The sequence below is a fragment of the Vulpes lagopus genome, chromosome 14 (genome assembly GCF_018345385.1).
Source record: "Vulpes lagopus strain Blue_001 chromosome 14, ASM1834538v1, whole genome shotgun sequence".
In the NCBI taxonomy this organism is placed as follows: domain Eukaryota; kingdom Metazoa; phylum Chordata; class Mammalia; order Carnivora; family Canidae; genus Vulpes; species Vulpes lagopus.
In genome coordinates this window covers 23,223,177-23,249,988 of record NC_054837.1, presented here as the reverse complement: position 1 = coordinate 23,249,988, position 26,812 = coordinate 23,223,177, and the positions used below count along the sequence as shown (strand labels likewise).

Below are 26,812 nucleotides of genomic sequence, written 5' to 3'. Positions count from 1 at the left end.
GAGCCTGTGTTTCGTCACGTCTTAACTGTGACTGGTGATAACAGGGTCCATCTCCTTAGGTTCTCGGAGTCTGGGGCAGCATGTAGGTACTAAGTGTTCCAAAGAGAAATTTCATCACCCAACTGTGAGCCGGTTCTAGTTCTCTTTCTGCTGGTTTCTTCTCTCTTCCCTCTTGTAATTCTCCCAAGGAACTTAGTCTCCCACAAACTATTCCTCCCTCCCTCTCTCTGTTGAGCTTTCTCATCCAGGAAATGGGAACGGGCCATAACTAGCCACCAGGGAAACAGCGGATGTGCAATTCCTGGCCCATGCTAAGTGCTTGATAAGGAGATCACTCTCTGCTCCTTTCCCCTCCTGCATGATCTCCTGCCCTCCTCTAGCCTTCCTTCAGCCCCTGTTCCCTCAACACTTCTCCCTCCCACCACTCCTCGCTACCCTGTTCTGAAGTCACTTTCCAGGGCCATCCCCACCAGCAGCCTTCTTGAGATGGAGAAGACTAGTTCAGGCACGGATGGCACAGCACCTCAGAGGTCGCTGTTCTCTGTATTGTTCTGAAGGGCTCTGTGGTCACCGTGCAGCCTCTTTATTTTTTTTAAGATTTTATAAAATCTTTATTTTTTTTTAAGATTTTATTTTATGTATTCATGAGAGACATACAGAGAGAGAGAGAGGCAGAGACACGGGCAGAGGGAGAAGCAGGCTCCATGCAGGGAGCCCGATGTGGGACTCGATCCCAGGTCTCCAGGATCACGCCCTGGGCTGAAGGCAGGAGCCAAACTGCTGGGCCACTGGAGCTGCCCTAAATAAAATCTTAAAAAAAAAAAAAAATAGACATCTTTGGCCACATTGTTTGCACTCGTGGACCTAGCCATACTGGAACCAAAACACCTCTGCCTTTACAGTTTCATGACCAGTGCAAAACGATCTTTCTCTAACCTACTTCAAGTTAGCTTTCTATCACTTACAGCCGAAGTGACACTATAATACAGACTCTTCTACCAGTAGTTCCTGTAACAGTGCTTAGAAATTCAGAAGGAGGGATCCCTGGGTGGCGCAGCGGTTTGGCGCCTGCCTTTGGCACAGGGCGCGATCCTGGAGACCCAGGATCGAATCCCACGTATGGCTCCCGGTGCATGGAGCCTGCTTCTCCCTCTGCCTGTGTCTCTGCCTCTCTCTCTCTCTCTCTGTCTCTCTCTCTCTCTGTCATGAATAAATAAATAAAATAAAATCTTAAAAAAAAAAAAAGAAATTCAGAAGGAAAGGAGAGGAGAGGGGAGGGGAGGGGAGGGGAGGGAAAAAAGAGAGAAGGAAGGAAGGAAGGAAAAGAAAAGAAAGGAAGGAAGGAAGGAAGGAAGGAAGGAAGAAAGAAAGAAAGAAAGAAAGAAAGAAAGAAAGAAAGAAAGAAAGAAAGAAAGAAAGAAAGAAAGAAAGAAAGAAAAAAGAAAAAAAAGAAAAAGAAATCCAGAATGTCAGAGCTGGGTCAAAACCCCCATCACACACAAAACAACATCGAGGCCCAGAGAGGGAAAGCAACTTGCCCAAAAGCCACACAGCTACAAAGGATGCACCCCCAACTATCTGACTTCCAACTTGGTGCTTTGACACCATTTCCCATTTCCCATGTTTACAGATGACAGTCAGTTCTTTTCCATCCTGCCTTCCTCATCCACTGCCATCCTGTTTAATGAAGCTTTAATTCATTTTGTCTGAAAGATGTTTTATACTCGCCAGACTGATAGCAGGGGCTGTGGTACTCTCATGTGCCAGGCACCCGACTCAGTGCTTTACTTGCAGTAGCTCATTTATCCTCCCAGCCACCCTAGGAGATAGGTATTACCTTTAGTCCGTTTTACCATTGAGAAAACTGAAGCATAGAGGGATGAAGTGACTTACCCTAGGTTGGTCGGTAAGAGACAGTCTGAATTCAAGTCCAAGTCATCTGACTCCAGCATCTGTGCTCTTCACCACTGTACTCACTCAGACTCCAGGGCCTTACCAGCTTGGAAGAGGCAGAGCTGGGACTTGCACCCACTGCCACAGCCCTTCTTCCTTCTGCACTTCATGTCTTTCCCACATGGTGCACTGGACAAGCCTCTTCCTTTCAGCCTCACCGTTTTATAAACCCTTCCTTATACACAAACCCTCACTTCCTAGCACCTTCAGCATTAGGGCTCTCTCTGAGTTACCCTTGTGAAAAACCGAGCTGTTTGAACCATGACCATTGAGCCCACCCATTGACTCATTCACTTATTCATTCATTCAATAAACATTTGTTGATCACCTACTAGATGCCAAGCCCCCATATTAGTTAGAATTGGAATAAGCTAATAACAGCAAAGAACCCAAGATAATTGTGGCTTAAATGTAAAAAGAGTGTATTTCTTTCTCACATAAAACCCAAAGGTGAGCAACCTAAACCTAGTAATGTGACACCTTTCAGCTCATTGCTTCACTAATCCTAGGGTATGGGACTTCTGTTCATGGTCCAAAATGGAAACTAGAACACCAGCCATCAAGTCCAAGTTCCAGACAGCAAGATGGAGAAAAGGGGGGAGAATAAGGTGAAAGGTTCTCTTAAGTTATCATAAGACATTTATACTTTATCTTAGTGACCAAAGTGGCATCTAGATGCAAGGGAAGCTGGAAGATACAGTCTTTTGTTCAAGATAGTTCTGCATCCAGTTACAAAGTTGAGGATTCTAGGACTAAGGAAGTAGATGAGAAAGGTTAGGGTGACATCCAGCAACTAGGGACCCACCCTGATGAGGCATAGGGGAAAGGTGGTGAACAGGATATGATTCTCTGCACTCATGAAGCTCACAGTCTAGTCCAAGAAACATGTAATATTTATTGAGTGCTTACTCTGTGCCAGGTGCTTCTTGAAGGTTCTCAAATGTTTTTGGTTCAGGTCCTCTATTCTCCTTCCTTCCTTCCTTTCCCTTTCCCTTTCCCTTTCCCTTTCCCTTTCCCTTTTCCTTTTCCTTTTCCTTTTCCTTTCCTTTCCTTTCCTTTCCTTTCCTTTCCTTTCCTTTCCCTTCCCTTCCCTTCCCTTCCCTTTCCCTCCTCTCCCTCCCTCTTTCCTTCCCTCCCTTCCTCTCTTCCCTCCTTCCTTCCTTCCTTGATTTTATTTATTTATTCATGAGACACAGAGAGAGAGAGAAAGGCAGAGACATAAGGCAGAGGGAGAAGCAGGCTCCCTACAGGGAGCCTGATGCAATACTCAATCCCAAGACCACGGGATCATGACCTGAGCCAAAGGCAGATGCTCAACCACTGAACCACCTGGGTGCCCCCTCTTCAAACTTTTCAGAAGTATTGAGAACCAAAGGAGCTTCTGTTTACATGAGTCACAGCTATCCACATTCACTGTCATAGAAATTAAAACTGACTTTTTTGGGGCACCTGGCTGACTCAGAGGAGCATGCCACCCTTGATCTCAGGGTCATGAGCCCCATGTGGGGTGTAGAAATTACTTAAATAAATACAGCTTTAAAAAAGAACTGTGATCTTTGTATAATACTAATTAATTAAAAATAATCAGCCAATTGCACATTAACATTAATAACATATCTTAATGGAACATAATTGTATTTTTTAATTACTGAGAAGAGAGGCATTTTATTTTTTTATAGATTTCTTTAATACCTGGCTCAAGAGAAGATCCCTGCATTTTCCCATTTGTTGCAAATCACATGTCATAAGCCTTAGGAAAAACTCCAGTGTACACTTGGTAGAGAGCAAAGGTGTCAAATAATGTGTTAGTGTTATTATGAAAATAGTTCGACTTTACAGACTTCCTGGAAGGGTCCTGGGGAACCATCAGGGTCCCAGACCATGTTCTGAGAAACACTGATTTACTCGGATGCTTGTGGGAATCCTATACAGTAGGCACAATCAAGGTCACAAGCTCTCCCCCGAAGCAGAATAGATTTTGGGGAGATGATCCATGGAAATTCAGGGAAAGAATGGCAAGGTAAGATGGGGGAAGGAAATGACCAGGTTGTGCAGAAGTGAGCAGGAGCCTCATGCACATGCAAGGTGGCCATATGGCTCCAGTGTAGACAGGGCTACATGGAAAGGGCTGGATAAGCTGTGTAGACTTTGTCCTCAGGGCAGTGGGGAGCCATGGAAAGTTATAAGCGGGGTTCTTCAATAATCAGATTTCCCCAAGGAACATCCTAGGAGGAGGCACAGCTGTCTTTCTCCGCATAGAATCGTGGCTGGCTTTTTTGGCACAGTCCTGGAGTGCTAACCAGCCCTTAGCCAGCTTTAAAAAAATGCTGGCAAACATTGGCTGCCAGCCACATACCAGACTTACCCAGGAAACTTGGCCTATGGGTCAGCCAGCACCCAGAGTGGCTGTGACGTCTCTCCTTAGCTCTTTATTCCAAAATGAGCTTCCTTTAGCTGACAGGCAGTTGGAAGAATAATACTAATAGAAATATTTTATTTTATTTATTTTTGTAAAGATTTTATTTATTTATTTGACATACACAGAGAGAGAACACAGCAGGGAGAGGGGCAAAGAGAAAGGGAGAAGCAGGCTCCCCACTGAGCAGGGAGCCTAATCTGGGGCTCAATCCCAGGGTCCTGGGATCATGACCTGAACCAAAGGCAGACACTTAACCAACTGAGCCACCCAGGTACCCCCAGTATTTTAATACTGTGACACATCACACCTTGTTTTAAGCTCTTTCTGCATGTGACTTATTTTTCTGACCAGGAAGGATTTAAAACTGACTTCTGGAGCCAGCCTGTCTGGGTTCAAACTTTTTCTCTGCCACCTACCAGCTGTGTGACCTTGAGGCACAAGCCTAACCTCTCTGTGCCTCAGTTTACTCTCCTATATAATAGGGATAATGATCTCCTGTCCCCCAGGTTGTTGTGAAGACCAAATGAATTAATACAAAGTGCTTAGAACAACACCTGGCAAGTAAATAGCCCTCATTGTATATATTTGTTATTATTAGCATCACAACCATTTGAGGGGTATATTATTACTACATCCATTTATGTATGTGGAGGACCTTGAGGCCTACTTCCACATGCAGCGGAGATGTACTGAGCATCCTGTTTGATGCCAACCGCCATTCTAGCTTCTGCAGACAGAAATAAGTACTAGAAAGACACAGAGCCTATATTGCAGGGGCTTACCTTCTCATCACAAAGAAGTATACACTGTGTCAGAGGGTGAGTACGATCAAGAACATGAAAGCAGAATAAAGAAGGTGGAGAGTGGCAGGGTGAAGCGGGGAAGGAGTGCAGGGGTGTTGCTTTATGTACATCACTCTGTGACCTTCTCGATGAGGTGACATTTGTGCCAAGATGTAAGGGAAGTGAGGGAGCCAACTTGGCAGATCTCAGGAAGAAGGGTGCTCCAAGGAGAGGGAAGAGCAAGTGCAAAGGCCCTAGGGTAGGCCTGCGCCTGGCTTGTTTTTGGTTTTGTTTTTTGAGAAATGGGCCCCATCACACGTGTGGGCAGGGAGCAGATCTTACAGGATCTGGAAGACATGGCAAGGCTTTCAAATGTCACTCCGAGTGAAACAGATTTTTCACAGGTTCAAGCTCAGGGATGATTTGATCTGCCTCGAATTTTGAAAAGCTCATTTTAGATACCGTGTGAATGAAAAAAAAAAAAAAAAACAGAAGGACGAGGACATAGGGGCAAGCAGAAGCAAAGAGCTGTTTCTAATAGGATTTGTAGATGGATTGGATGTTGGTTATCAGAGAGAGGACAACCAAGATGATTGCAGGGGTTTGAGCACAGGGAGAGGAAGTACCTTGCCAAAGGTAGACGGCTAGAAAGTAGCAGAGCTGGGATTTGAACCTGATCAATAGAACAGAAGACCTGCATCCATATCACAGGCCGGCTGTGGCTCCCTGTGTCAGTCTGCTCAGGCTGTTCTAAGAAAATACCACAGACGTTTATTTCTTACAGCTCTAGAGACTGGAAGTCCAAAATCAAGGCTGATTTCTTCCTGATGAGAACCCTCTTCCTGGCTTGCCAATGGCTATCTTCTTTTTGTGTCCCCACATAGGGCAGAGAGAGGGGGAGAGAGAAGAGAGAGAGCACACATGCATGCAAGCTCTGTCTCTTCTCATAAGGGCACTGATCCCATTCCTGAGGGCTCCAGCCTCATAACCTCCCAAAGGCCCCACCTCCTCATACCATCACATGGGGGTTAGGTTTCTACATAGGGATTTGGTGGGGGATTTGATCCAATCCACAGCACCAGCTAAATAGCCTTAGATAAGTGGGGTTTTTTGGGGTTTGTTTTGTGTTGTGTTGTTTGGCTCAAAACAAACACCATGATATTATCACTTATGATTCCATGGGTCAGGAGTTCTATCAAGGTATGCCCGGGATAGCTGGTCTCCACGTGGTGTCTACTGGGGCCGGATCATCCGAGATCGCCTGTTCACTCACAGGTGCGATGCATCAGCTGCAGTGGCTGGAATGATCTGCCCAGGCTCCTGTGTCCCAGACCTGAGTTCTCACTGTTGGCTGGGTTCCTTGCCTCTTTCTCCAACCTATAGTCTCAGAGCCTCTTCCTCTTTATAGGTAGAAGCAGGACAGTACAGAAGTTAAGGAACGGGATTTATGTACATCATTCTGTACATCTTGGCACAAATGTCACCTCATCGAGAAGGTCACAGAATGATGTACATAAATCCTCTTCACATGGTCTCTCTTTGTAGCCTGGGCTTCTCACAACCTGTAGGAGGAAGAGGAAGGCCAAGCAAAGAGGAAGGCCGTGGAGGCTGCCAGGTATGCCAGGCTGGGAAGTCCCAGACAGCACCTCAGCCTCCTTCTGGTGGCCCTTAGTTCTCTTGAACCTGACGTTTCTCATCTCCAAAAGAAGTCAGCAGTAATAATGCCCATAACCTCAGATGATCATGAGAGTCCTTATTGGCTCCTGTCACATACTGAGGCCTTCCTGGATATCTGGGTCTTAGGTTCATTTGCCAGGTTGCACTGGCTTGCCAGAGCCAATGGTTAAATGTTCAAGAAACTTGCAAGCAGTTGATAAAACCCTTGGCAGCTTAAAATGGCCCTTGTGGGAATATTTACACCACAGAAATTGACAAACACACAAATCAGGGCCTTATTTGGTTGTATTCCAGAGACCTGGTTTGCCTGCACACCACTGTGTGTGTGTGTGTGTGTGTATGTGTGTGCGTGTATATATATTTGTAAATGTGTGTGCATATATATATATATATGTATATATATATCTCAACCCCATTTACAGATGAAGAAACTGAGGCTCAGAGCCATTAAATTATTGTCTAAAATCAACCAATTTAGTAGGTACAGATCTGATCTTGGAGTCACAAATCCCGTTCCTTAACTTCTGTACTGTTCTGCTTCTATAGATGAGAAATATGTATGAAAGACATTCATAAACAGGCAAAACCATAAATATTATGAATTTTGATTCAGAAAAAGATCTTTCATCCCTGTCTACCCAATTCTTTAAATATTATACTGTTAATAACTATCTTTTTAAAAAAGATTTTATTTATTTATTCATGAGAGACACAGAGAGAGAGAGAGGCAGAGACACAGGCTCCATGCAGGGAGCCCAACGTGGGACCTGATCCCAGGACTCCAGGATCAGGCCCTGGGCCGAAGGTGGCGCTAAACCACTTAGCCACCCGGGCTGCCCAACTATCTTTTTGTTTTAAAGATTTTATTTTATTATTCATTCATGAGAGACAGAGAGAGAGAGGCAGAGACACAGGCAGAGGGAGAAGCAGGCTCCATGCCAGGAGCCTGATGTGGGACTCGATCCCGGGTCTCCAGGATCACGCCCTGGGCCGAAGGCAGGTGCTAAACCGCTGAGCCACCCAGGGATCCCCATGTTAATAACTATCTGATTATGTGTCACCTCTCACCCCCAAAGTTCTTCAAATCCCCTTTCCCACATAGGTGCATTCTCAAAAATTCTCCTTCTCTGTTCATTTCCTCTGCTTCTCCGCTGCGTGCTCTCCTGCATTTACCACCACCCCCTCCCAGTCAGCCCTCTGTTGTTTCCTTGTTTCCAATGTCACTTTGTGGGTAACCCCCTTCCCATCCTGGCAGTATGGAAGTCAGCTCAGAATCCGCCTTCCCTTCTCTGTTGCTCCCGCCTCCCCCTTTCTCAGAATCCCAGCAGAGAACTCTTCGTGCGCCCTGGTCCCGCGGCAGTTGCTCCTGCTCCCCTTCACGGGTGGCAGGGGGGCCAGACAGACTCACAATCTGATCACTTTCCTTGTTCCCTGACACCCCAGAGAAACCACACATTCCATTTGGTGGTCGTCAGAAATAACATGCTCAAGAAACCTGGAATTACAAAGCTGCTTAATTAGAGAGAGATGGTTTCACTGGGATATGCCCAGTTTTCCCTGGTGGTTGTATCTCCTTCTCCAAGTGGCCCGCCATCCCCGCCCCCCAGCAGCTAATTGCTACCTTTAGCATGGTGCCACACAGACACTCGCTCCCTTTATTTTCTGTGACATCGGTGCTTGCTTCTAAAGAGAAGTTCTCTCTTCCACCTCTCCTTCTCCATCAGTGAACTTGAGGAGCTGACATGAGTAATGAGGGTGGAATCTCTAGCCCCAGAAAGGTCCCCAGTTATTAAACGAGCATCAACTCTCTGCTAGATGCTGGCAACACGACCGGGAGCCAGATCATCTCTATGCTTATGGGGCTCAGTCCAGTGGGAGAGACAGACACTAAAATAATTTTCTAGCTATTATGAGAAGTGCTCTGAAGGAGTGATTTAGTGGGTCTAACAGGAGCACCTGATCTAACTAAGGACTTGCGGGAGTCTTTTCATAGCACGTGACAGGTGGCTGACACCTAGACGATGAACAGGTGTTAGCTCACTCTCCAGAGTGTAGGGGACGGTATTCCATCTGCAGAAGAAGAGTTTTGGTCTGCATAGTGAAGTAACAGAAGGAAGGGCCAAGAAGCTGGTACCTGAGCCTGCTCTGAAATTCTGGGGATGTGTTGGAGTCCGCACCATGGTTTGACTTATCCAGGTTCTGACATTTTATTTTATTTTTTTAAAGATTTTATTTATTTATTCAGGAGAGAGGCAGAGACACAGGCAGAGGGAGAAGCAGACTCCATGCATGGAGCCCGATGTGGAACTTGACACCGGGTCTCCAGGATCACGCCCTGGGCCAAAGGCGGCGCTAAACCGCTGAGCCACCAGGGCTGTCCAGGATCTGGCATTTTAGAACTGGGTTGGTAAGCCAGAGGCCACAAATCAAATATGCTCTTGACATCTGTTTTTGTAAATGAAGTTTTTTTGGAACTTTAGCCATGCCTCTATATTTACCTACTGTCTAAAGCTGGTCTTGTGTTTCAAAAGCAGAGAGGAATAGTTGTGACAGAGACTGTATGGCCCACAAAGCCAAAGTATTCATGACTTAGCCCTTTGTGGAAAAATGTTGCCAACCTCTGATCTAGACCCACTAGTGGGCAAGTAGGTAGCTTGGGGCCTGGACCAGGGAACTAGCCCACAACTAATGGAATTTGAGAATTAGGAATCCAAAGACAGTGACCAAGCTCTGGTGGATTAAAGCAGTAGTAAGAAGGTGGTGGGTGGCAGGATCTGACCCCAGGCTATCTGGTTCTTGAGGTTGCACTCTTGACCACCAAGCCAGGCTGGTTGTGCAAGATTTGGCTGAGAGGGAAGAATAGCAGGGTCTGTCCCCAGAGTCAGCTAGATGCCAGCCTACAGGGATTTCCCGAGACACAGGGACATAGGACCTTTCATGAGGTGGCCATGTCCTCACCCACCGTGAGGCCAGGCATACAGAGTAGGAGGCTGCCCACCAAGATGGCATGGGGCCACTGTGCATCCTTTCTGTCACTTCTGGGCTTCTAGAACACCTGTTCGTCCTCATCCTCCCTACATTTCCTTCATTATTCTGCTTCCTACTTATCCACTAAAACGGGGCTTCTCAAACTTGAATGTGCACACAGATTGCCTGGGAAACTGGTCACATTGCAGGTCCTGTTCCAGCAGGTCTGGGATGAGGTCTGAGATTCTGCATTTCTAACCAACTCCTTGACAGTGCTGAGGCTGGTGGTCGAGTAGCGAGCCCTTCAAGCTTAGCTTAGATGGGTCTTAGAAGACTTACCTAGTCACTTCACCCCCACCTCATACCTTAGTTCTCCACCTTCCCACAGACTGCAGAGGGAACCAGCATTCCCCTCTGGGGCATATGTCCAGGGGTCCAGAACTGGTGGGAGTCTGGAGAGGGTAAAGGGTCCTTACAATGAGGACGGAGCCATACAGTCACTAAGGTCAGGCATTGGGACGAGTGGACAACTGGATGCCCTTCCTTGGGCCTGAGAGATGTGGGCACATCTGCTTCAAGGAGTCCCCTTCCCCCACCCATCAAGATGGAATATCATGGGGTGGATGTAACATCTCTATCGTCAACCCAGACATCATCCACTTGATGGATATGCAACATGTTTTTATAACCTTTTCCCCCTTCTAATGTAAACATCTCATATGCTCAGTACAAAAAAAGGAAAAGAATTGGAAAAGGCAGAAAAACACAAAGAAAATTAGTGTTTCTGTATTTTATATCCTTCCCATTCAGAACTATTTGAATATTTCCTTGAGTCAAGAGATATCCTTCACCACAATGATTTTTTTTTTTACCTTTTGAAATTTTAGACTGAAGCAAAAGTTGCAAAAACAGTAGAGTCCTCACGTGCCCTTCACCCAGCTCCCCCTATTGTTAGCATCCACTATGATCACAGAACAATGAGCAAAGCCAAGAAATTAACATCATTGCCCTTATTATTAACGAAACTACAGACCTTACCAGATTTTGCCGTTTGTCCCACTAACATGTCTTTCATAGTCCAGGGATTATCAAATCCAAGATTCTGTGTTGCATTCATCTGCGCTATTCCTTAATCCTCTCTGACCTGACAATTCCTTGATCTTGCCTTTGTCTTTTATGACCTTGACACTTTCAAAGAGTGCTGGACCTTTTTTTAAAAGATTTTATTTATTCATGAGAGACACAGAGAGGCAGAGACATAGGCAGAGGGAGAAGCAGGGTCCCTGTGGGGAGCCGATGTGGGACTCAATCCCAGGACCCTGGGATCGCGCCCTGAGCTGAAGGCAGGCGCTCAACCACTGAGCCACCCAGGCGCCGGAGTGCTGGACATTGCTTTTGCGGCACGTCCCTCCATTTGAATGTGTCTCTTATTAGTTCATGACTCAATTCAGGTTTTATAAATTGTTGACCAGAATTCACCACGGAGGTGATACTATGTTATCAGTGAATCGCATTGTGCTGTCAGTGTAACTTACTGCTGAAGATGTAAATCTTGATCCCTTGGTTAACATGATAGGTGCTGGGTTTCTTCACAGTCAAGTTGTTATTTTTCAAGGTAACATTTGAATGGCTGTATGGCTTTCCTTTAGGATCTTTACCATAATCACACCCTCTTGTTATACACTTAACTTACTTGTTTCTGTTTGGACTGTTACAGAGAATCCTGCAGTGACTGTTCTTACACATCTCAGTGCACATCCCTGATTATTTTGTTTGGATAAATTTCTAAAAACAGAATTGTTGGAGCAAATGCTATTCACGTTTCTAAGGCTATGCATGCATGAGGCAGGGATGGTTTCTTCTTTCTATGTTTGTTTTAATCAACTTTATTGAGGTATAATTTAAATACAAAACATGAGGGTGCTTGGGTGGCTCAGTGGTTAAGCATCTACATGCTTTCTTTGCTCAGGTCATGATCCCAGGGTCCTGGGATCGAGCCCCACATGGGGCTCCCTGCTCAGCGAGGAGCCTGCTTCTCTCTCTCTCTCTCTCTCTCTCTCTCTCTGTGTGTGTGTGTGTGTGTCAAATAAATTAAATCTTTTTTAAAAACTAAATAAGTCAGTAAATACAAAAAATGCGCAATTTGAAGCATATTTTTCAATGAATTTTGGCAAATGTATGCCATTGTGTAACCAGCACCCCAATCACATTATAAAACATCTCTATGACTCCCAAAAGTTCCTTGATGGTTTTCATAGTCCTCCTCCTCACCCCAGGAAGCCACGGATCTGATTTCTATCACTACAGATTAGTATTAACCTATTCCAGGATTTCGTGTAAGTGAGAATTGTACAATATGTATTATCTTATAAACGTCTCCTTCAATTGGACGTAATGCATGTGAGATCCATCCATGTTGTTGTGTGTATCAGTCATCTGTTCATCTTTATTGCTGAGCAGTATCCTATTGTATAAATATGCCACAATTTGTTTATCCATTCTTCTACTGATGGACATTTGGGCTGTTTCCAGTTTGGAGTTATTATGAATAGAATTGCTATCTGATCACTAGCACATAAGCAGACATATATTTTCATTTCTCCCTGGTACCTGCCTAGAAGGAGAGTTGCTGGGGCATAAGTAGATGTTCATTTAACTTTATTAGATACAACAGGGTGGAGTTATTTTTGTCTCCTTTTATAGCTCAGGCCACAGAAAGCTTGAGGGACTTGTCCAAGGGCAAAGGGAAGAAGGGAAATAGAATTTGTTGAGTGCCACGTCGTGCCAGGCACAGTGCTAGATGCTCTTCCCATTTATCTCAGAGAATCTTCAGAGCAACCCTGTAAGATAGGACATGTGGTTCCCATTCTGTAGATAAGGAAGCTGGGGCTCGTGAACTTGCAGCAATGTAAGCTTCAAGCCTAGCCCCAAATGCATCTTTCTTTGCCCAGATGTCATCCTGCCTCCTTGCAGACAGTAGGTGGGTAGAGCTGGGAAGGAGAATGCATATCCCTTCCCCATTTCCAGGCCTGCCCTTACCTGTGTCCTATTGTCCACCCTGCCCATGCACTGAGGGCAGGTCAGCCCTCAAGGCAAGGGCAATCTGTGTGTGGGGCCAGGGACTGTGCCCCCAAAGCCACAACAGGCACTAGGGAGTGACCAACCGATACTCCAACCCTCCAACAGAAGTGTCCAGTTTCTCCCTCCCTGAAATGTGATCCTCAGAGCTTTGCTCCTCAGGGCTGGTGGGCAGTGGGTGAAGGCAGCGGGCAGGGGCCACGTCTCCCCAGCCATATCGCAAACCCATTAGGAGCAGGTCTGAGTGCTTTCCAAAGCTGATTAATGGCCTGCCTGTGACCTGGAACGTCATTACTGCCCAGGCTGGGGGACCTCCGTCAGGGTCCTTTGGGTCTTTACAGCTAATAATAATTGATGCTTTCTGTGTGGTTGCAGGGAAAGTTCTATCTGGTCATTGAGGAGTTGAGCCAGCTGTTCCGATCGCTCGTCCCCATCCAGCTGTGGTATAAATACATCATGGGAGATGACTCCTCCAACAGCTACTTTCTAGGAGGGGTCCTGATTGTTCTCTACAGCCTCTGCAAGGTGAGGTGGGCCGGGGGCTGGAGGGTTAGGCCAAGGAAGATTCATGCATTTTCTGGGCCTTGGGGGCGAGTGGGGAGCTTGGAATCTTTTCTTTTTAATAGAAATAAAATAAACACAATACAAAATTAACCGCTAATGACCTCACAGTGTACTGCTCAGTGGCATTGAGCAGGTTCAGAGAACTGTACCACCCCCACCCTCTAGTTCCAAGACATTTTCATCACCCCAAAAAGAAACCCTGTACCCATTAAGCCATCGCTCCCCATTCCTGCTCACTACCCTCCCCCAGCCACTGGCAACCACCAGTCTGCCTTCTGTCTCTAAGGACTTGCCTATTGTGGACATTTCACATAAATGGAATCCTACACTGTGTGGTCTTCGGTGTCTGGCTTCTCTCACTTAGCATCATGTTTCCAAAGTTCATCCACGTGGTGGCATATATCAATACTTCATTCCTTTTTGCGGTTAAATCCACCGTAATTTCTTGCCCATAAAGCTCACCATATGCTCTCCCTTCATGTATTTCCATTACTACTCCATATTTATGGGTGAGGAGATGGGGGCTCAGAAAGAAGCAACTTGCCCAGCATCACTCAGCTAAAGATAACAGAGTGAGTGTCAAACTTGGGCAGTCTGCTTCCAAAGCCCAGAGCTCTTACCCATAGACAACACTTTACCCCAAACTTGTTTCCATTCCTCTTCAAATACATACCCTCAGGTCTGTAAGTCAGGATGCAGTACTTCTCTCTCCATCATGGGAGAGAGGTTTCAATCAGGTTTCCCCCCTCCAACCATAAGCACATCCTTCTCTTCTCCCTTCCCTATTTCTGGCTCTAGAGAATCCTGGGGGAATGCATGTGTTCTTCCCTTCCCTTCCTCCCAGCAGGGCTAGCCGGGCGATCCATGCCCTGTCCACCACTGGGGCTTCTCTTGCCTACTGTTTCTGATTGACTGGTAATGCCTGACTGGAGTGGGCTCAGAAGAAGAATGCTGTGATCAATTAGCAATGCCTGTGCTGGGCTTGGCAAGGGGAGAATGCAGTATGCGTGTCATGTATTTGCTATCCTGGCCAGGTAGCAAGGAAAACTGTTGACATAGGGAGCAAGACGAATGCCAAGCAAAGCTGATGGGAATGAGGAGCCCCAAATGGGATAGAGTGCCCTGAAAATGTTTGTCATCAAAGACGAGGGGTCAGTGGGGGTTGCTTGGGGGTGGTGAGAGAGATCCTGAACAACCCTTGGACACTTTTTCAAGAATCATTCTCTCCTTTCAGTCATTTGACATCTGTGGTCGAGTGGGCGGAGTTAGGAAAGCCCTGAAACTTCTCTGCACCTCTCAGGTGAGCCAACTTCAAAAGAACCAGGAGCCAGGAACGGATCTCACAGTGCATCTGATGGCATTGCTCCAGTGAGGGTCCACAGCTGGATTTTTCTCTCTCTCCTCCCTCAAACAGAATTACGGCGTCCGGGCCACTGGGCAGCAGTGCACAGAAGCCGGCGATACCTGTGCCATTTGCCAGGCTGAGTTCCGAGAGCCTCTGATCCTTATGTGCCAGGTGAGCAGGGCCAGGCAGAACCATTGGGGCCTGAAGCTGGGGGTGCCTCTGGGGCCCTGTCCCATGCAGAAGTCCCATGTGATTAACCCCAGGACCAAACTTTGGGGCTCTGGGATGGGTCTTTGGTAACAATATGGTGAAGACTGGAGTCAGTCATTCAGACCTGGGTTCATATCTCAGTTCTCCCCTTACTTGGTGGGTGGCCTTGGGCAGGTTATTTCACCTCTCTGAGCCTTGGATTTATCAGTCAAGTGTCAAAAATGAAAAATTCGGGATGGTGCAGAGTCAGAATAGTCTGAGTACGAATCCCAGTGGCACTCTGGACCATGCAGGGATGGATCACTCCATCTTCCTGAGCCTTGGTTTTTCTCGTTTATGAAATGGGCATCATATATATTTACCTCATAGAGCTATTATTATGATTAAATGAGATCATCTATGAAAGAAACAAATTTGAATTATTCACCCCTAAAAATTGCTCTTGATAAAATTGTTATCATCATCATAATTCCTATTACCATTTGTTTTCATTATTAGTTGTGGGTCACCAAGCCATAGCAGTAAGTACTGGTTACCCCCTCAACGTACCCCTCCTCCTGCTCCTGACATCAGGGGCTAAGATGTCAATTCAGCAGATGTATGAGTCAAAGCATCCTGTCAGATACCGGGGAGGGGAGGCAGGGCACAGAGACCCTGTTCTCTCCTCTGGAAGCTCACGGTCTCCTTGGGGAGACAGACACATACATAAATAACTATGAAACAAGGCAGGCAGTGATAAGTGCTGGGTAAGAGAGATTCATGCAGCATCCCACGGGACCTGGATAGAGAGCGATGAGTTCCAGGTTGGGAAGGCTTTTTGCAGGAGGCACAGCCTACACACTGGCAGGAATGGGAACACAGATGCTCCCCCGTTTGATGACCACCACCACCCTCTGGGTTCAGAGGGCAGGAGGTGAGGTCCTTTTTTAGCACCAGCAAAACTTCTTATTTTGCTGTTTGAGGATGCTAGGAGGTTTTTGTTTATTTTTTTAAGGTTTTATTTACTTATTAGAGAGAGTGCACACAAGCAGGGGGAGGGGCAGAGGGGTAGCGAGAAGCAGACTCCTCAGGACTAGCTGGGCAATCCATGCCTGGGGAGGGATTGTGTGTATACACACACACACACACACACACACACACACATACACACAGGGCTCGATCCCAGGACCCTGGGACCATGACCTGAGCTGAAGGCAGACAATTGTTTAATCAACAGAGCCACCCAGGTACCCCTTATTTATTTTTAAATTGAGACTATCTTTGCATGACTCAGAATTCAAACTGAGGAACTCAGGAGCAGGGAGTCATGGAGGACTAAGTGCAGCATGGGACCTGGGTTGGATCCTGGAACAGAGAAAGGACATAAGGAGGAAAACTGGTTTGAGGAAATCCAGATATAGTCCCGAGTTTAGTGGTTAGTATTGTTTTCAATGGGGGTTTCTTGGCTTTGATTTAGAAAATAAAGCCAGAAAAGCTAGTTGATGATACTGGGGCACTGAAAACTTGATGAGGGTGTCAGACGAGGACTCTTTGCACTATCTTTGCAACTTTTTTGTAATTCTTAAATTATTCCAAAATTAAAAGGTTTTTTTTTTTTTTGATGTTTTAAAGATACAAAAAGGAAAGTGGTGGCCAGCTTCCTACCCTCCTCCCAGTTCCACAGTATCCTTTATATCTTCATAGAGATGCTTTATAGATTTTAAACACCCATATGTACACATGCACACACACATGCAAATGTGTCATTTTCAGAAAGACCCATGTTGTAGCATATTCTCCCCAAGCTGTGTTCTGCATCCTTCCTCTTTGACCTGAAACTCTATCTTAAGAAATAGCTCCTTCTTTGCATTTCTTTGTGGATGGACCATCATTGGTTTTATCATTCTCCTGTGGGTGGGCATTAAGTAGCTTATAATCTTCTGTTATTACAATGCTTGGCGGTCCTGAGAGGTCAGAAGTGGGGAGATCTACAGCACCTGCCTTGGCCCATCGTGTTGATTGAATGAGTTAATGCAAGTGAAGCATTTAAAACTACACCTAGCACGTGGTCAGTGTTCAATACATATCGGCTCTTATTGGCACACATTCCATTTCACACATGTGCAGCAAGCTCTTGGTAGATAAATTCCTAGCGGTGGAATTATGAGGTCAGAGGGTATACGGTTTTGACAGATATTGCTAAATTGCCCTTCATAAAGAGTGTATCCGTTTACGCTCCCAGTGCGGAGCCTGACGTGACCTCTTGCTCCCCTCGCTTACCAACACATTGCATGTTCCAGCCTTCTCTGAGTCTGGCCAATCTGACAGGTGACGAATGCTATCTCAGTGCAGTTTTAATTTGCATTTCCCTAATTACAAGTGCACTTGAGCATCTTTTCACATGGTTCAGAGCCATCTGTAGAGCCTTCTCAGTGGCAGCAATTATTTGAACATGATATCAAGGTGAAAGTCTTCCTTATTCCTTTCTGGCAATCTCTCCCAGCCTTCTTGTGTTTGTTTCCCTGCCATTCTTCTCCTGGTGCCATGACGTCTTCCCAAAGCTGAATTCAAATTCTTGGGAGGGTTGTCCTAGATCTAGGAGCACTGGCCACACGCAGCAGTGGTTGGAACCCACAGTCCTGGCCAAGCCAGTGTCACTCTGCTGCCGGGAGCTGGGCCTGGACTAGCACAGATGACTTCAACAGGTAAAAGGGCTTCATTAATTCCTGAGTGCTTTGAATGATGAGTCAAATGTTTCTTCCTCAGAGTCTTCCCTGACTCTACTTCCCAGGACTAGCCGGTGCTCCCAGTGGTATGGCCTCAGAGATCCTTGTGTTTTTCCTTCATAGCAATTATCACAGTTGTCAGCTAGTTAATTGGACAACTGGTTATGAAGGCCTGTCTCCTCTTTGCTAAAGTGTAAGCAAACTTGAGAGTGGTGACCATGGCTGTCTTGTTAGCTAGCAGCAGAATCATAGTACTGACTCAGTAAATTTTGGATGGATGGATGGGCGGATGGATGGTTAGATGAACAGGACAGATGAATGAGTAGGTAGATGAAGAGCGCACCAGGCTAAAGGAACATCCTATCTCCCCTTCAAAGGGGCATCTAATTAAGTACAGTGTGTCACTCACACACATGTCCCACCTCTCTGCCCCACCACCCCCACCCATCAGACCCTGGGAAGCTGCTCAGGCAGACATTGAGCATGCCCAGAGGTGAGAGCTCTCCACTCAGATCCACTTGCCCAGTTAGTCATTCCACAAGTATTTGCGGCTTGCCTCCTGCCAGGCAACGGGGGATCAAGGAAAGGGCGTGCTGAACACACAGTCAGAAACTTGGCTTATTTAAAGGACTTCTTTCCACTGTGCAAAGTCAAGGTGCAATTAGTTCTTCATCACTATGAGTTTGTTTTGTTTTTGTTTTGCTTTGTTTGAGTATTGATAATATAAAGGAAAGAGGGCAAGGGAATGGTGACTCCTGTTGATTTTGTGCTTACAGGTGTCTCACACTTAATGCTTTATAGCAGGCCTTAGCCATTTCCATCCTTCCAGACACCCTGTGGGGGAAACAGTGACCCTCTTTACAGAGAAGGTGAGCTCAGCAAGGAGAAAGGCCAGATTTGCCTGAGGGCCCCTTTCTCCTCAGCAGCAGAACCAGATTCCAGCCCAGAGCCCTGGATTTCAGAGGCCAGGACCTTTCTACCAGATGCAGCCTCTGGCTTTGGGATGCCCTCTAGGCTGCATTAAAAGATTAGAGCCCTTTTCCTGGAAATTCCTGCTCAGCTAAGCTTGTGCACATCCTCTCCAAGGAGTGAATGAACAGCTGAGCTGGAATCAGATTCCACACCTGACTCTTCGACCCCTGCATTTATGCATCAGGTACTTTCCAAGCAGTGACAACGTCCCCGGCACCAACTTTGCAACCCTGAGCAACACATGTCATTGCAGCACTAACCCCTGTGTCCTCTGTTACCCAGGAATGAAAATGCTTGCCCTGAGCCGCTTGCAGGCTCTTAAATATAGTCCAATGAGGTGACATGTATATCTGTGTATGGGTTTTGAAAAGAATAGCCTGTGAGGCCAATACTCAGTGTAAGTGTTTAATTCTAAATCTGGACAAAGCTGGCTGGGTTTGTGTGATTAAAGAGGATCTGTGGTTAGGAGGTGTGTGTGTGTGTGTCTTGTCTTGTTTGATCGAAGCCCCGCTTTCAGTAATGTCGTTTTCACAGTCAAGTGCTACAAACACCCCTTCCCACAATCTCTATGTGTGACCAGTATGCATCATAGAACATAATGGGCGAGAGTATTTGCTGTAAAGTCAGATACCTCTTGTATCAGTTACCCATTGCTGCATAACAAATTACTCTAACACTCTGTGGCATAAAGCAACTACCATTTATCATCTCAGAGTTTCCAGGAGTCAGGAATCCAGACACAGCACAGCTGGGTCCCCTGCTTCAGAGCCTCTCCCAGGCTCCCATAACAGCCAGGGTACCCTGGGGGAAGGATCTGCTTCCAATCTCAGTCACATGGTGGTGGCAGGATTCAGTTCCTTGTGGGCTGTAGGACCAAGGGCCTCAGGTCCTCGCTGACTGTTGTGGCCAAAAGCTACCTCCACTTGCTTGTCACACTGACTTCATCAGAGTGAACATGTGAGAAGCCCAAGGAAGAGTATGAACAAAATGAAAGGCACAGTCTGCTGTAACTTCATCTCAGAAGTGATGTCCCATCATCTTTATTCTGTTGGCTTGAAGCAAGTCCCTAAGTACAGCCACACTCAAGGGGAGGGGACTGGCTACACAGGGTGTGAATCCCAGGAGGAGAAGATTACTGGGAGTCATGATAGAAGTCAGCTTACCACATCTCTGAAGTATTGAATTCCAGCCTCACTACTTAGCAGCTGTGTGCCCTTGGGCTGGTGGCTCTCCCTCTCTGAGTCTCACTGCTCTGTGAGCTGTCATGAGACTGTACATAAAGGACATTAGAAGTGCCTGGCACAGCATTTGTGCTCAGTGAAGGATAAGGCCTATGACTAATCATTACTTGTACTCCTCACCTGAACACATCCACTTAGACCTGGCCTGGCTGCTTCCTTTTTTTTCTCAGTTCACACCAAACACCAAGTGCCAGGCTAGGAGCTGCCCTCTCTCACTCAAATGGGGGTTAGCTACTGTGGTTTGGGGGGCTCTTGTCCCAAGATAAGATCTCTTATCTCACTTTACCCATCTGCTCCAAATCTTTGAGCAAGACTTGGGGAGTCTGGATGGAACTCAGGGGGAGGGGAGGGTGACACCAGGGGCTCCTCACCCACCTCTGTGCTCCAGGAGGCACAGCCAGGGAACAGTCAGTGACCCAATGCCACCTGTCTTCCCCACTGACCATAAACCCACCCGATCCTACACTTCCAAGCCCAAGAGGGGCCCCTCCTTCCCTTCCCTCTATAGGGTCTAGTCCTTCTCTCCAGATGCTGGGGGCGGGTCCAAGATGGTGACCTTCTCCAGTTGGACTCCTGGGTTGATGTGTATTCTTCAAACCTCTTTATTTGGCACTGGATCCCATCCTGCCTCATTCTCTGAGAAGGAGACTGTGAGCTCCCAGAGGGCAAGAGCCAGGTCTGAACCATCCTGGTATCTCTAGGATCTCCCACCTGACCTACCTGGGAAGGCATTCCTTTGTCAGCTACATTCATGGAATCCCCGGGCTGTGCAGGCTCAGGGCTGGGCAGTGGGAACACATCAACAGTTGCTACCCTCACGAAGTTTGCCACCCGGAGGGTATGTCAAATGGTAAAGGAGCAGTTAGAAGAGTGGTTCTCAAAGTGTAGCCCAGGAAACCCCTGGTGTTCCTTTTCATTTTCATGAGCTCATGGAGTCTTGTGTTTTCAATAGAGCTTAGTTTCCATTTCTAATACAGCAAATCTAGCCAGATTTGACCCTCATATATAAAAGCTCTTTAAGATTATCAATGATTTTTAAGACCGTAAAGACAGGGTCTTGGAACCAAAATATTTGAGAACTACTGAATGAGACCTGTGAGAGAGCCTCCATGAATGTTTTATGGATGCCAGAATGAAAAGCTGCCCCTTTCCCATTCACCTGACTCAGGTATTGAGCTTCATGTGAACAGGGCTTGTGTTGCTTTATTCTATGTAAGTACCTCCTTTTCCCAGGGAACCAGTTTAAGTCTCCCTCATTTGTTGAGCAGACATTTACTGAGCGTCAGCCACATTCTCAAGACCCTGTGGGCAGCATGGTCCCTGCCCTCCAGAAGCCCTTAATGCGGTGAACAAGATAGATGAGTTTGCGGATCATTGTAGAGGCATGAGTGTGATATTGTGAGAGGGTCCTCCCCAGGAGGGAACTGAAAGGGAAAGGCACAGTCAGCACTTAGCTTTGCTGGGCACTGTATGGCATAGAGGAGGTATATCCCGGAGCAGGGGAGGTGTGATGGCTTGGGCTAAGTCTTCTAAGAGGAGTAGGCACCTACCGGCTGCTAAGGATGGAGAAAGGCCATAAGGGCATCCCAGACTGACATTACAGCTTGCCCAGAGGCTTAGCAGTATGGAAGAGCTTTGCATTGCAAGTCATCCAGTGTGTCAGTGACATCAGCTACCCTGAGGTGGAGACAGGGTGGGAGGGTGAGGAGGAGGAGGAAGAGAGGAGGGCGCCATTATGGAGGGCCTTGAGTGCCCTAGGTGGGAGTCTAGAGAAGTTGCTGGGCCTGCTGACCCCTGGGTCCTGCCCTTCAGACTGTGGTGAGAGTCCAGGCACAGCCCTTAAGGCTCTGTGGCCTGCTCACCTCCTGCCGCCCACTCCCTACACTCTCCAGCTATAGCCACATTGGCCATCCTTGTGTGCCTCAGTGCCTTCCCATCTCAGGGGCTTCACACCGCTGCTCCCTTCAGCCTGGAATGCACTCTCCCTACCTGCTCTCTTCACCCATTTAACTCCTAAATGCCCTTCAGGCCTTAACACAAGCGTGCCCTCCTCCAGTAAGCCTTCCTGACTACCTCCAGGATTAGACTGGTCCCTGTTGCATAGAGGATAATGGAGCTCTCCTTTAGAGCACTGTTTACAAGTAGGCACCTACTACACACTTTACAACAAGCTTACAGTATGGCACTGAGGGACAGATAAATAGATATAATGTAATAATAACTCTTACTATGTGATAGCCAACATTTATAGCACATTTGGTGTTTGCCAGGCAGGGCTCTAAGTGCCTTTTTAATTTAATTTTTTAAAACTTTTTAAGAAACACTGTATTTGGATTTTCATATTATTATTTTAAATCATCGCTTTTCTTTTGAAAAATTGCAAAGCCTCAGAGCAAAAGGATAGTAGAATGAACACCCTTTTATCTTTCATCTAGATTCACTAATCATTGGCATTTTACATTTGTCTTTTCTTGATGTTAATGATTTTCCCCCTGACCAGTTGAGAATAAGTTGGTGACATTTTGATTCTTTATCCCAAAATATTTCAGTGTTCATCTTTGAAGAACAAGGACATTCTCTCCCGTAACTGTAATTCCACCGTCATGCCCAGAAAATTTAAAATTGGTGTAAAATATTATCTAGTATATATAGTATTATGTATTATATGTAATATAATACATAATATATTATAATAATAATATAGTATATCATAATATTATATAGCATATATATGGCTTTCTCCAATTGTCTTTAAGATATCCCGCATAGCTAGGCTTCACCCCCAACCAGGCTCCAACTGAGGATCATATACTGCCTTCAATTGTTATATCTAAACACTTTTAATGAGCATCAGTCTTCTTATGAGCGGAGTACTCTTAACTGCATTTTGGGGGTTCCTGGCTGACTCAGTCCGTAGAGCATGCGACTCTTGGTCTTGAGGTCATGAGTTTAAGGCCCACACTGGGCTTTGAGCTTACTTTAAAAAAGAGGAGATTCTCTCCACTTCACCTGACCTCTCATTTTACAGATGAAGAAGCTGAGGGATTGGGAGGTTGAGTCATTTGTCCAGTGGCTAAAAAGTGGTAAAACTCGTTGGTATTTCCAGTCTCCTTGTCTTCCTCTTAACCCCTGAGCTCTGTTCTCAACCCAGCAGCTAAAGGCTCTTTTAAAAATGCAAATTCTGGGGGCACCTGGGTGGCTCAGTGGTTGAGCGTCTGCTTTCAGCTCAGGGCGTGATCCTGGGGTCCTGGGATCGAGTCCCACGTTGGGCTCCCTGCATGGAGCCTGCTTCTCCCTCTGCCTGTGTCTCTGCCTCTCTCTCTCTCTGTGTCTGTCATGAATACATACATACATACATACATACATACATACATACATACAAATCCTGTTCAGGTCACTCCTCTGCTCAGAGCCCGACCATGGCTCCTTACTTCTTTCTGAATAAAAGCCAAAGGCCTCATGATACCCATAGAGCCCTATACAATCTGCATCCCTCCATAGCTTCTCTGACCCCATCGCCTGCCCAATAACCCTCCAGCCCCAGGCTCAGCAGCACAGCAGGCATAGTCCTGCCTCAGGGTCTTTGCACAAGCCATTCCCCCTGCCTATAGCACTCTCCCCAGAGATCCTCAGGCCTCAGTCTTTACCCTCCTTCAGGTTTCACTCGGATGTCGGTATTCAGTGACATCCTCCAGGCCCACCATGCTGAACACAGCAGCCCTCCCAAGCACTCCCTACCCACTTCCCCCAGGTTTTTCTTCTCAGCACTTATCACTGATATACTCCCAAATGTATTCTGGAGATTGATTTGGCCCATCATCTCCCCAACAAGAGTGCAAGCTCTATGAGGGCAGGAGTCGTCTATTTCGTTCACTGCTATGTTCCCAGCTCCTAGGAGCGAGGCTGGCACATAGCGGCCATTCGGCAAAGTATCCCAGTCCTACTGATTGCTGTCCCCACAGCACGTGTTCTGTGAGGAGTGCCTCTGCCTCTGGCTGGATCGGGAGCGCACCTGCCCGCTCTGCCGCTCGGTTGCTGTGGACACCCTGCGCTGCTGGAAAGACGGGGCCACTTCGGCTCACTTCCAGGTGTATTAGGGACTGAAAAACTAAGACTCTGGGCTCCCAGGCATGCTCTGGGAGCTGAGGGGTGGCCAGCGTGATGGGTCCGGCTCCGGAGGCTTCCTGGAAAACAGGCTTCAAGCACTTCCTATCCTGCCTGCTGCCTTTCTCCAGCAATTTCCCTAAAGCCAGCCCCCTGTCCTGACCTTCACCTTCCTCTTGTGTTCTGGGGCATAGCGCATGCCTCTGTTCTCCCCTACAACCCTCCTGTCTCAGACTCAGCCTCCTCCAGGTGGGTCGCCTGCCCCCTCCATGTGAAGGGACAGGTGACACACAGGTCCTGCCTGTTATTATTTTAATTCATGCTGACCTGATGCGGCACTTGGGTGGGGAGGGGCCTGGAAGTCGAGGGGCCTGGAGGTTACAGCCCCTCCTGAGATGGCACAGGTCTGCAGATTAGAATCACCATGGAGCCTTTCCCAAATAAAAATGTTGGGGCCCCATGTTGTACCTAAATAACTGAGTGTACCAAGCACTTCATGCAAGATGAGCATCCTGCTTGGATGACCTCTTGTAATCCTTGCAACAGCCCCTGGGTTGGAGGTACTGTTGCTTCCTCTGTTTTAAGGTTGAGGAAACTGAAGCACCAAGCCCCATGTGGTAACTTCCCAGGGTCATCCAGGTAGCAGTGGTGGACCGAGTTTCCAACCAGGCCCACCTGGCTTCAGAGCCTGCGCTCTCAACCACCATGCTCCCCTGCTGCTCAGACGCTGCAGGCGTGGGGCCCAGCAGACATGGATTTGTAGAAGCATAAGAGGTGATTTTGGTGCCCGTCAGTGGCCCAGGTGCATAGCACATTTGCTTTGGGTCTCACTGAAGATGCCAACGGTGAGGCCTGGCTCTGGAAATCTAGCTGTGGCTGGGTTCATGGAAAGAGTTGGTCTTTAAAATCGCAATGTTGCTGGGCTCTGGCTGGGATGCGCAATCGCATTTGGATACCGAATGGCCAGCTCTGGTCCCAGTGCAGATATCACTGGGTCTCCACACCTGTCTTCATCTCTCTGCTCCTCCTTCTGTTCTTGTCCTGTCCATCACTAAAGTCTCAGCTTGTCCACAGTGCCTGTGGCCACCGCTTTCTCTGCTGGTGGCCTTGAGAGCAAAATGCATGATCCATGTGGTGGATTTTTCCACAAGGCAGGGTGGTGGCATAGAGTGCAGTAGCAGTCAGAGTTTCTGTCATCTCTACAGCAGAACTACTAATCTCCATAACAGAATAGTTCTCCACCTGCTTTGAATGTGGAAGGAGATGGCACAGGTGATCACTTAGAAGCTTCTGGAATATTGCCTGCCCTAACCCTCTCCCCACTCTGTTCACTCACCATCAACCTCAGCACGATGGGCTGGTGCCAACAGCATTACAGAGAAATCAATCTTGTGGCTCGTGAGCAGATTAGCAACAAAGCCCCCAGCAGAAATGGTGGGAGACTCACTGCCACCTCGCTCTCAGCCAGTAATAACGAGCCCACCCCATCCCCAATAGTTTCAGGACATTTGCCCCCATGTGTTATCAAGCCAGGACCTTTTCCTGTGCCTGACATCCCTGGCTCTTTCCTGGTACCCAGCAAGACATCTCTTCCAGGGCAGCGTGGCATCTTTCAAGCTCTGTTACTATGGCAATGGCTGCGATGTTACAATCCCACTTGCCTGGATAATCAAGTCAGAAGGGGGAAGCGGAGGGAAAGGGGGCCGGGTGGATGTGGCTGCTCTGTTCCCCCTGCCTTGAGGAAGAACCAAAGAGAAGCAACAGGAGCTTCTGTGACTGGTTTTTATCAGAAAGATCACCCTGCCTACAGATGCCATCAAAGAGACACAAGAAATTGGAGCTGGAGATTTATTAACGTGCTAGCTTGTGACAGAGCAGATAGACCAGAATTCTGATTCCAAACTCCACATGACTTTGGGAACTCACTTCACCTCCTCGAAGCCATCTTTAGGATGATGAAACCTTGTAGATTAGCTGCTGGAGCTAGGAAAACTTAACAGTGTAGAATAGCGGCGAAGGCACTGGTGGGCTTGCCAGTTTCACTCATGTCACCAGAAAAAAAGAGAAAAGAAACCCACACATCTCTAATAGTCTTCAAATAATGAGCCATGACTCTGGCATTATAAACAGTGTCACACGCAGGGGATACTTGGGGGCAGGTGCGAGGACTTAGTTTAAGATTTTACTTATTCATTCCTGTCCCCTTGAGGAAAGTTCCTTCTGGAGGTTTTCTTTTGGATGGGAGGAATTTCTGCCCTGAGGAGGAACAGTGGCCGGTTAAGAGTCTCCCAAACATCAGACTACATGTGTTCCCCACCACGTGAAGGAATTACAATCTGCATCCCTTTTGGTAAAAGCAGCCAAGGGTTGTCATTGGGAAAGAAGAACATTCTCCATTGCCCATCCTGGCTCTGCAACTCCTTTGTTATAAGCAGGATTAATCAAGTATCGGGTTGGAGTATCCTGCTCTTAATATTTTATGATTCACTGACTCAAGTTCCTGAAACTCTTGGAAATGGCTCTCCTAATGTAGAAGATCATGAGCATAATTAATGTGAGAATAAAAAGGCAAGCTTTAGACCTGGATGGAACAGGCTCATTACCTTCCTAAGAGGAGAACCCGAGAGACGCTTGGAGGCCCCAGGCGCCTGGGACCTTGGGTTGGAAAGAGGAAATGTAAAGCAAGTCCTGGAATCTCTTAGTAATTTTGCTCTGGGCTGGACAGAGCGGCCTTTGATGTTTTTAATGTTCCCTTAAGTTCCTTTCTGCTAATAAATAATCATTTGTCGATGAAA

General features: G+C 47.0%; 1 protein-coding gene across 3 annotated transcripts in view; it reads left to right on the top strand.

Moving 5' to 3' along the window:
* The window catches only part of RNFT2 (ring finger protein, transmembrane 2), a 67,645-nt gene extending 40,833 nt beyond the window's left edge, over window positions 1-26,812 (top strand). The window contains exons 8-11 of one of the 3 annotated variants that reach the window (XM_041728325.1): window positions 13,252-13,401; window positions 14,675-14,740; window positions 14,855-14,956; window positions 23,876-26,812. In XM_041728325.1, the coding sequence (XP_041584259.1) occupies window positions 13,252-13,401; window positions 14,675-14,740; window positions 14,855-14,956; window positions 23,876-24,010 (453 nt within the window). In that variant the 3' untranslated portion in view covers window positions 24,011-26,812. Of the gene's footprint in view, window positions 1-13,251; window positions 13,402-14,674; window positions 14,741-14,854; window positions 14,957-16,606; window positions 16,774-18,476; window positions 18,969-23,875 lie in introns of those variants that run through there. The other 2 variants (XM_041728327.1, XM_041728326.1) reach the window with 2 other exon arrangements.